This window comes from Mizuhopecten yessoensis, unplaced genomic scaffold (assembly GCF_002113885.1).
Source record: "Mizuhopecten yessoensis strain PY_sf001 unplaced genomic scaffold, ASM211388v2 scaffold8557, whole genome shotgun sequence".
Lineage (NCBI taxonomy): Eukaryota > Metazoa > Mollusca > Bivalvia > Pectinida > Pectinidae > Mizuhopecten > Mizuhopecten yessoensis.
Window position 1 is genome coordinate 186129 of NW_018407607.1, and position 10371 is coordinate 196499.

General features: G+C 32.0%; 1 protein-coding gene across 1 annotated transcript in view; it reads left to right on the forward strand.

The window, feature by feature from the left end:
- The window catches only part of LOC110456187 (guanine nucleotide-binding protein G(o) subunit alpha-like), a 36289-nt gene that overhangs the window by 23604 nt on the left and 2314 nt on the right, over positions 1-10371 (forward strand). Inside the window, exon 8 of the mRNA XM_021506765.1 lies at positions 3792-3879. Coding sequence (XP_021362440.1) covers positions 3792-3879 — 88 coding nt within the window. The remainder of the gene's footprint in view (positions 1-3791; positions 3880-10371) is intronic.

Here is a 10371-nt window from a genome sequence, read left to right on the forward strand (position 1 = left end):
CAAATTACAGTGGTTCCAGTACAGAATTAATCAGCATATTTTGACAACTAATGCATATTTGTTTAAGGCAGGAATAGTAGATAGCCCTTACTGTGAACTGTGTAAACTAGAAATAGAGACAATAGACGATGTATTATGGGAATGTGATAAAGTACAAAATCTTTTACAAAATTTTGAGTTCTTATTAGATGCATTGATTATTCCATTTGATTATAATAAACAAACATTTCTTTTTGGTTTTTACAACTATAACGGACTTAATAAAAGTGACAACAGTATTATTTTAATAATAAAACAGTATATCTACAAGGCTTTATCTATACAAGGAATTAAAAGTTCAATTAAAGAACATTACAAGATTCAAAAATATATTACAAATAGTAAAGACGAAATATATCTCATTAACTTCCAGAATGAGTGGAAAAAATGGAAAAGGCATATTGATATTTCCTAGACCTACATTTTGCCGATTGTTTATATGTTTGATCTTATTTAAATATATTTGAAAAAAAGAGACAAAATTGTAACATACAATGTATTATCTTAATTACTTAGTTACTGACACCTATATTATTACCAGACTTCTATCCTTTACATTGGTTTGTTTAATACTGGTACTTCTCCTCTTGTCTGTCTATCTTTCCGTCTGTCTGTCTGTCTTTCTGTCCATTTACCTGTCTTTATTTCCACTATGCTTTGTTTTCTTGTTTCTCTTATCTGATTTTCCTTCCTTTCTTATATAACTTACAAAAAAATAAAATACCACTTACAAAAAGAGCAATATTAATTAGTATGAAAGTATGTGTGAAAGTGGAATTCATTATGTATAATGAAATGTATATGTTATTGTAATGTAAAAAATACTTTGAAAATAAACAAATCAAAAGATCAAAAAAATCCTATATAGATAAAGTGTGTAGACTATTCTCTATATAGAAAAAGTGTATAGACTATTTACTATATAGATAAAGTATGTAGACTATTCTCTATATAGATAAAGTGTGTAGACTATTCTCTATATAGATAAAGTGTGTAGACTATTGTCTATATAAAGCGTGTAGACTATTTACTTTATAGATAAAGTGTGTAGACTATTGTCTATATAGACAAAGTGTGTAGACTTTTGTCTATATAGATAAAGTGTGTAGACTATTCTCTATATAGATAAAGTGTGTAGACTATTCTCTTTATAGATAAAGTGTGTAGACTATTCTCTATATAGATTAAGTGTGTAGCCTATTCTCTATATAGATAAAGTGTGTAACTATTCTTTTTATAGATATAGTGTGTAGACTAACCTCTATATAGATAAAGTGTGTAGACTTTTCTCTATATATATAAAGTTAGTCCGAATTATTCTGACGTTTTATCGACTTTTTTTATGTAGGTCTGTCGTCGATTAACGTTAGAACTCCGGCCCTCTATAATATGCGGGAAATAAGCGACCCGCGCCTGGGTCGCTCTTCAAACTGATATTTTAGAAACAAATTGTCACTTTCACACACATGTCGCACATGGATCGAAATATCTATTCTTTATGCACACGATGAACATAAATTACAAGCCTCAAACAACCAATACAATCACTTAAAACATATTTTTTCAAACTTACTCTTTTACTTTACGTTTTTGATAGCCCCGCCTTCTAATGCCACGTGACTAAAATCTCGACGGCCTACTTCATAACGTTGGGAAATACCTTCGGTAACGCGAGATCTAGTCAAGTCATGTAACATTGCTCATGTCCTTATTTCCATTAAAAACATGGGTTGGTATAGAAAACGTTTGAAAATACTGTTCGTAATGATCTTTGAAACATTTTATTGATACCACCTAGTACATAAAGAATATATCTTTCGATCCATGTAACCTATATTATAGAGTAAGTGTGTAGGTTATATGTAGACTAGCCTCTATACAGATATATGCAGACTTACCTCTATATTGATATTATGTGTACATACTTACTCTATAATATCGACTATGTAGACTAGCCTCTATACAGATATATGAAGACTTACCTCTATGTTGATATCATGTGTTCACACTTACTCTATTATATCGACTGTGTAGACAAGCCTCTATACAGATATATGCAGACTTACCTCTATATTGATATTATGTGTTCACACTTACTCTATAATATCGACTATGTAGACAAGCCTTTATACAGATATATGAAGACTTACCTCTATATTGATAATATGTGTACACACTTACTCTATAATATCGACTGTGTAGACTAGCCTCTATACAGATATATGCAGACTTACCTCTATATTGATATTATGTGTGCACACTTACTCTATAATATCGACTATGTAGACTAGCCTTTATACAGATATATGAAGACTTACCTCTATATTGATATTGTGTGTTCACAATTACTCTATAATATCGACTATGTAGACAAGCCTTTATACAGATATATGAAGACTGACCTCTATATTGATATTATGTGTGCCCACTTACTCTATAATATCGACTGTGTAGTCTAGCCTCTATACAGATATATGCAGACTTACCTCTATATTGATATTATGTGCGCACACTTACTCTCTAATATCGACTATGTAGACTAGCATTTATACAGATATATGAAGACTTACCTCTATATTGATATTATGTGGTCACACTTACTTTATAATATCGACTATGTAGACAAGCCTTTATACAGATATATGAAGACTTACCACTATATTGATATTATGTGTTCACACGTACTCTATAATATCGACTATGTAAACAAGCCTCTATACAGATATATGCAGACTTACCTCTATATTGATATTATGTTTTCACACTTACTTTATAATATCGACTATGTAGACAAGCCTTTATACAGATATATGAAGACTGACCTCTATATTGATATTATGTGTGCACACTTACTCTATAATATCCACTATGTAGACTAGCCTTTATACAGATATATGAAGACTTACATCTATATTGATATTATGTGTTCACCCTTACTCTATAATATCGACTATGAAGAAAAGCCTCTATACAGATATATGCAGACTTACCTCTATATTGATATTATGTGTGCACACTTCCTCTATAATATCGACTATGTAGACAAGCCTTTATACAGATTTATGAAGACTTACCTCTATATTGATATTAAGTGTGCACACTTACTCTATAATATCCACTATGTAGACTAGCCTTTATACAGATATATGAAGACTGACCTCTATATTGATATTATGTGTACATACTTACTCTATAATATCGACTATGAAGAAAAGCCTCTATACAGATATATGCAGACTTACCTCTATATTGATATTATGTGTGCCCACTTACTCTATAATATCGACTGTGTAGACTATCCTCTATACAGATATATGAAGACTTACCTCTATGTTGATATCATGTGTTCACACTTACTCTATTATATCGACTATGGAGACTAGCCTCTATACATATTTGATAAGGATATTACTTGTAGTGACAGCTCTTTATCGATAAACAGAATGTGAAACATGTATTGACAGTTGTTCTAGTGACAATAAAGAAGGTTCCTAAAGATTTGTAGTACGGAAGCTTCGGCTATCTTGTTATATGTGGTATATACGGGTAGTTACCTATCATACCGCTCGGCTATCTGGTTATCTGTGGTATATACGGGTAGTTCTCGGCTATCTGGTTATCTGTAGTATATACGGGTATTTCCCTATCATAACGCTCGGCCAATACAGTACGTCTGTATGTTAGCAGATAATGAAACAATAAACGTTTAAAATATGTACGTTTGCTTAAACTCGAATCTTTCTCTTTTACAGATTCTCTTCCTCAACAAGATCGACCTATTTAAGGACAAAATTCGACATTCCGGCAGACATTTACGTCATTTCTTCTCAGAATATAAAGGTATGTTACTATGTATTCAAAATCTGACGTGTGTTCTGTGTTACTTTGTATTGAAAATCTTACGTGTGTTCTGGTTTACTGTGTGTATTCTATGTTGTTGTGTGTTGGTAATCCAAAGTTGTGTGTTCATTGTTATTGTGTGTTTGTAATCCAAAGTTGTGTGTTCTATGTTACTGTGTGTTGGTAATCCGAAGTTGTGTGTTCTATGCTATTGTGTGTGTTCTATGTTACTGTGTGTTTGTAATCCATTGTTATGTGTTCTATGTTACTGTGTGTTTGTAATCCGAAGTTGTGTGTTCTATGTTGCTGTTCAAGTTCTTTCTTTATTACCTTGGGTCTTTTGACCCATCGGTTTCAAAAGTAAGATATATTTACAATATCCACAGACAATACAATACAATACAATATAATACAATACAATACATGCAATACATACAATACAATACCAGCAATGTACAAACAGTATTGAGAGTGTAACAAATTAAGTTGGTTTCTTCTTACATTTGCCGCTTTTATATATTTGGCCAAATTGACAAGTTCTTTTGTGTTATTTACATTCAATAGATTTATCATTTTAAACATACTTAAGTTTTTTACATGGTACTTTTTCAAAAATTTAACACGCAAATCCGAATAACATGGACATTTCAACATAAAATGAAACTCATCTTCAACGTCATTTAAATTACATACAGTACACGCTCTAAGACTACGCTCAATATTGTGATATCTACCTTTTTCTATATTTAGATTATGAGCAGATAACCTAATTTTTGTAATCTCTTTCAAATATTCTCTAGATAATGGTTTTCTTAAGTAACACTGTAAATCAAACTGGTTATAAAGATATGTATAGATAAATCCCTTTGAAGATGTTCTTACGTTTTCTTTGCTTTCTTGTCTATATATATCAATAAGTCTTTCTCTAATAACATTATAACACATATCATCATTTATTTCTGTTTCCAATATGTAACCAAGGCCAATTCTAAATAAATCATTTTTTTTTATGTTTGAAACCCATTTATCCTCATTCTCTAACATATCTTTATAGCATTCTTGCAAAATACAATTACTAGTCCTTTTTAACTTAATCCAATATTTAATAATTCTTAACTTTCTTACCAATGACAATGGATACCTCCCAAGTTCTAAATAAACCATAACATTACAAGTATTTTTTCTTACGCCAAGCAGTCGTTTACAAAACAAAGTATGATTTTTTTCAATATCTGGGGCTTTATGAAAGCCCCATATTTCAGAACCGTAGCTTAGAATGCTATTTACATACGTATCAAAAACTGATAATTGAGTTTCAATATTAAAATAATTTTTCCGACATACATTCATAACTGAAAACAAAGCCTTTCTTTTCTGATCTGCATTTTTTTGTTGTGCTTTCTAAATGTTCCATTGTAATTTAGTAAGATTCCTAGGTAGTTAAATTCGTTTACAATTTCTAGCTGACGATCATTGTATTTCCAACATTCATTATTTCTCAAAATACCCCCATTTCGAAACACAAGAATTTTTGTTTTATCCGTATTGACTGTTAGATCCCATTTTTTTTGTGTACGATTCTAAAGAGTTTAACATATCTTGCAGACCCTCTGGCGTTTCGGAAAAAATCACCATATCGTCTGCGTACATCAAAAGAAACAAATTCAGTGTTTGAATTTCTATCGACTGACAGTTGTCAATTAAAAATTGCATTTCGCAATCATTAACATATAATGTAAACAATAATGGCGATAAAATTTCACCTTGAAACAATCCATTTTCACAATTGAAATAATTGGATAATGAACCATTATGCTTAACACAACATTTAACACTAATATACAATGACCTTATTAGCTTTAATAATCTCCCATCAATGCCTTCTTTTATCAATTTGAACCACAATTTTTGTCTATTGACGAAATCAAAAGCCTTTGTATAATCAATAAAGCAACAGTATAATTTTTGTTTTACGTTTTAGAGTGCGGTTAATCAAAGATTGTAAAGCAAATATGTCGTCAATGGTAGACAAGTTTTTCTTAAAGCCAAACTGAGCATCCGTTATTTTACTATATTTTTGGTCAAATACCACAAGCCTATTATTAATGATTGACGTAAAAAGTTTCCCCAAACAGCTAACAAGAGTAATACCTCTGTAATTATTTACATCGTTGACATCTCCCTTCTTAAAGACAGGCACAATATTACCTTTTGACCATGCTTCCGGAAAATGACCAGCTTTAAGTATATTGTTAAATAAAGTTACAAAACAAGATATCAACACCGTCTTACATTTAGTTATGTATTCATTTAAAATATTGTCAGGGCCACATGCCTTATTTGCATTTAATTTCTTAATTGCACCAAATATTTCGGCTTCTGATATATTTGCGTCTAATTCGTCAAATGTTACATTCGAAGAGTTTAAATCATGTTCTTGCAGAAAATAATTAACTATAGCATCAATAGTTGGTTTGGTTAAAGCTAATTTATAGAAATGGTCGAAAAAATCAGTATCACTCAAATCGTTTTTAACCTTTTGCTTACTTTTTTTGAAATGTTTATAAAAAGTCTAAGGATTATATTTTCTCATGTAATTGACCATGTTGCCTTGTTGACACTTATATTCTTTTTTAAGTATGTATTCTAATAATTGTGTGTGTTCTATGATAATGTGTAAGTAATCAGAAGTTGTGTGTTCTATGTTACTGTGTGATGGTAATCCGAAGTTGTGTGTTCTATGTTACTGTGTGTGTTCTATGTTACTGTGTGTGTTTAGTTCTATGTTACTGTGTTAGTTCTATGTTACTGTGTTTGTTCTATGTTACTGTGTTAGTTCTATGTTACTGTGTTTGTTCTATGTTACTGTGTTAGTTCTATGTTACTGTGTTTGTTCTATGTTACTGTGTTAGTTCTATGTTACTGTGTTAGTTCTATGTTACTGTGTTAGTTCTATGTTACTGTGTTTGTTCTATGTTACTGTGTTAGTTCTATGTTACTGTGTTAGTTCTATGTTACTGTGTTAGTTCTATGTTACTGTGTTTGTTCTATGTTACTGTGTTAGTTCTATGTTACTGTGTTAGTTCTATGTTACTGTGTTAGTTCTATGTTACTGTGTTTGTTCTATGTTACTGTGTTAGTTCTATGTTACTGTGTTAGTTCTATGTTACTGTGTTAGTTCTATGTTACTGTGTTTGTTCTATGTTACTGTGTTAGTTCTATGTTACTGTGTTAGTTCTATGTTACTGTGTTAGTTCTATGTTACTGTGTTTGTTCTATGTTACTGTGTTAGTTCTATGTTACTGTGTTAGTTCTATGTTACTGTGTTAGTTCTATGTTACTGTGTTTGTTCTATGTTACTGTGTTTGTTCTATGTTACTGTGTTAGTTCTATGTTACTGTGTTAGTTCTATGTTACTGTGTTAGTTCTATGTTACTGTGTTAGTTCTATGTTACTGTGTTAGTTCTATGTTACTGTGTTAGTTCTATGTTACTGTGTTAGTTCTATGTTACTGTGTTAGTTCTATGTTACTGTGTTAGTTCTATGTTACTGTGTTAGTTCTATGTTACTGTGTTAGTTCTATGTTACTGTGTTAGTTCTATGTTACTGTGTTAGTTCTATGTTACTGTGTTAGTTCTATGTTACTGTGTTAGTTCTATGTTACTGTGTTAGTTCTATGTTACTGTGTTAGTTCTATGTTACTGTGTTAGTTCTATGTTACTGTGTTAGTTCTATGTTACTGTGTTAGTTCTATGTTACTGTGTTAGTTCTATGTTACTGTGTTAGTTCTATGTTACTGTGTTAGTTCTATGTTACTGTGTTAGTTCTATGTTACTGTGTTAGTTCTATGTTACTGTGTTAGTTCTATGTTACTGTGTTAGTTCTATGTTACTGTGTTAGTTCTATGTTACTGTGTTAGTTCTATGTTACTGTGTTAGTTCTATGTTACTGTGTTAGTTCTATGTTACTGTGTTAGTTCTATGTTACTGTGTTAGTTCTATGTTACTGTGTTAGTTCTATGTTACTGTGTTAGTTCTATGTTACTGTGTTAGTTCTATGTTACTGTGTTAGTTCTATGTTACTGTGTTAGTTCTATGTTACTGTGTTAGTTCTATGTTACTGTGTTAGTTCTATGTTACTGTGTTAGTTCTATGTTACTGTGTTAGTTCTATGTTACTGTGTTAGTTCTATGTTACTGTGTTAGTTCTATGTTACTGTATGATGGTAATCCGAAGTTGTGTGTTCTATGTTACTGTATTTGTAACCCGAAGTAGTGTGTTCTATGTTACTGTGTGTTGGTAATCCGAAGTTGTGGGTTCTATGTTATTGTGTGTTTGTAATCCGAAGTTGTGTGTTTTACGCTACTGTGTGTGTTCTATGTTACTGTGTTAGTTCTATGTTACTGTGTTTGTAATCCGAAGATGTGTGTTTTATGCTACTGTGTGTGTTCTATGTTACTGTATATTGGTAATCCGTAGTTGTGTGTTCTATGTTACTGTGTTAGTTCTATGTTACTGTGTTAGTTATCCGAAGTTGTGTGTTTTATGCTACTGTGTGTGTTCTATGTTACTGTGTATTGGTAATTCGTAGTTGTGTGTTCTATGTTACTGTGTTAGTTCTATGTTACTGTGTTTGTAACCCGAAGTTGTGTGTTCTATGTTACTGTGTTTGTAATCCAAAGTTGTGTGTTCTATGTTACTGTGTTTGTAACCCAAAGTTGTGTGTTCTATGTTACTGTGTGTTGGTAATCCGAAGTAGTGTGTTCTATGTTACTGTGTGTTGGTAATCCGAAGTTGTGGGTTCTATGTTATTGTGTGTTTGTAATACGAAGTTGTGTGTTCTATGTTACTGTGTTAGTTCTATGTTACTGTGTTGGTAATCCGAAGTTGTGGGTTCCATGTTATTGTGTGTTTGTAATACGAAGTTGTGTGTTCTATGTTTCTGTGTTAGTTCTATGTTACTGTGTTTGTAATCCGTAGATGTGTGTTCTATGTTACTGTGTTTGTATCCCGAAGTTGTGTGTTCTATGTTACTGTGTTTGTAATCCGAAGATGTGTGTTTTATGCTACTGTGTGTGTTCTATGTTACTGTGTTTGTAATCCGAAGTAGTGTGTTCTATGTGACTGTGTGTTGGTAATCCGAAGTTTTGTGTTCTATGTTATTGTGTGTTTGTAACCCGAAGTTGTGTTTTCTATGTTACTGTGTTGGTTCTCTGTTACTGTGTTTGTAATCCGAAGATGTGTGTTTTATGTTACTGTGTGTGTTCTATGTTACTGTGTGTTGGTAATCCGAAGTTGTGTGTTCTTTGTTACTTTGTTAGTTCTATGTAACTGTGTTTGTAATCCGAAGTATTGTGTTGTATGTTACTGTGTTTGTAACCCGAAGTTGTGTGTTCTCTGCTACTGTGTTTGTAACCCGAAGTTGTGTTTTCTATGTTACTGTGTTTGTTATATGTTACTGTGTTAGTAATCCGTAGTTGTGTGTTCTATGTTACTGTGTTAGTTCTATGTTACTGTGTGTGTTCTATGTTACTGTGTTTGTAATCCGAAGTTGTGTGTTCTATGTTACTGTGTGTTTGTAACCCGAAGTTGTGTGTTTCTCTGCTACTGTGTTTGTAATCCGAAGTTGTGTTTTCTATGTTACTGTGTTAGTTCTATGTTACTGTGTGTGTTCTATGTTACTGTGTTTGTAATCCGAAGTTGTGTGTTCTATGTTACTGTGTGTTTGTAACCCGAAGTTGTGTGTTTCTCTGCTACTGTGTTTGTAATCCAAAGTTGTGTTTTCTATGTTACTGTGTTAGTTCTATGTTACTGTGTGTGTTCTATGTTATTGTGTGTTTGTAATCCGAAGATGTGTGTTCTATGTTACTGTGTTAGTTCTATGTTACTGTGTTTGTTTTATGTTACCGTGTGTGTTCTATGTTACTGTGTTAGTTTATGTTACTGTGTTTGTTCTATGTTACTGTGTGTGTTCTATGTTACTGTGTTAGTAATCCGTAGTTGTGTGTTCTATGTTACTGTGTTAGTTCTATGTTACTGTGTTAGTTCTATATTACTGTGTTAGTTGTATGTTACTGTGTGATGGTAATCCGAAGTTTTGTGTTTTATGTTATTGTGTGTGTTCTATGTTACTGTGTGTTTGTAATCCGAAGATGTGTGTTCTATGTTACTGTGTTAGTTCTATATTACTGTGTGATGGTAGTCCGTTGTTGTGTGTTCTATGTTACTGTGTGTGTTCTATGTTATTGTGTGTTTGTAATCCGAAGATGTGTGTTCTATGTTACTGTGTTAGTTCTATATTACTGTGTGATGGTAGTCCGTTGTTGTGTGTTCTATGTTACTGTGTGTGTTCTATGTTATTGTGTGTTTGTAATCCGAAGATGTGTGTTCTATGTTACTGTGTTAGTTCTATATTACTGTGTGATGGTAGTCCGTTGTTGTGTGTTCTATGTTACTGTGTGTGTTCTATGTTATTGTGTGTTTGTAATCCGAA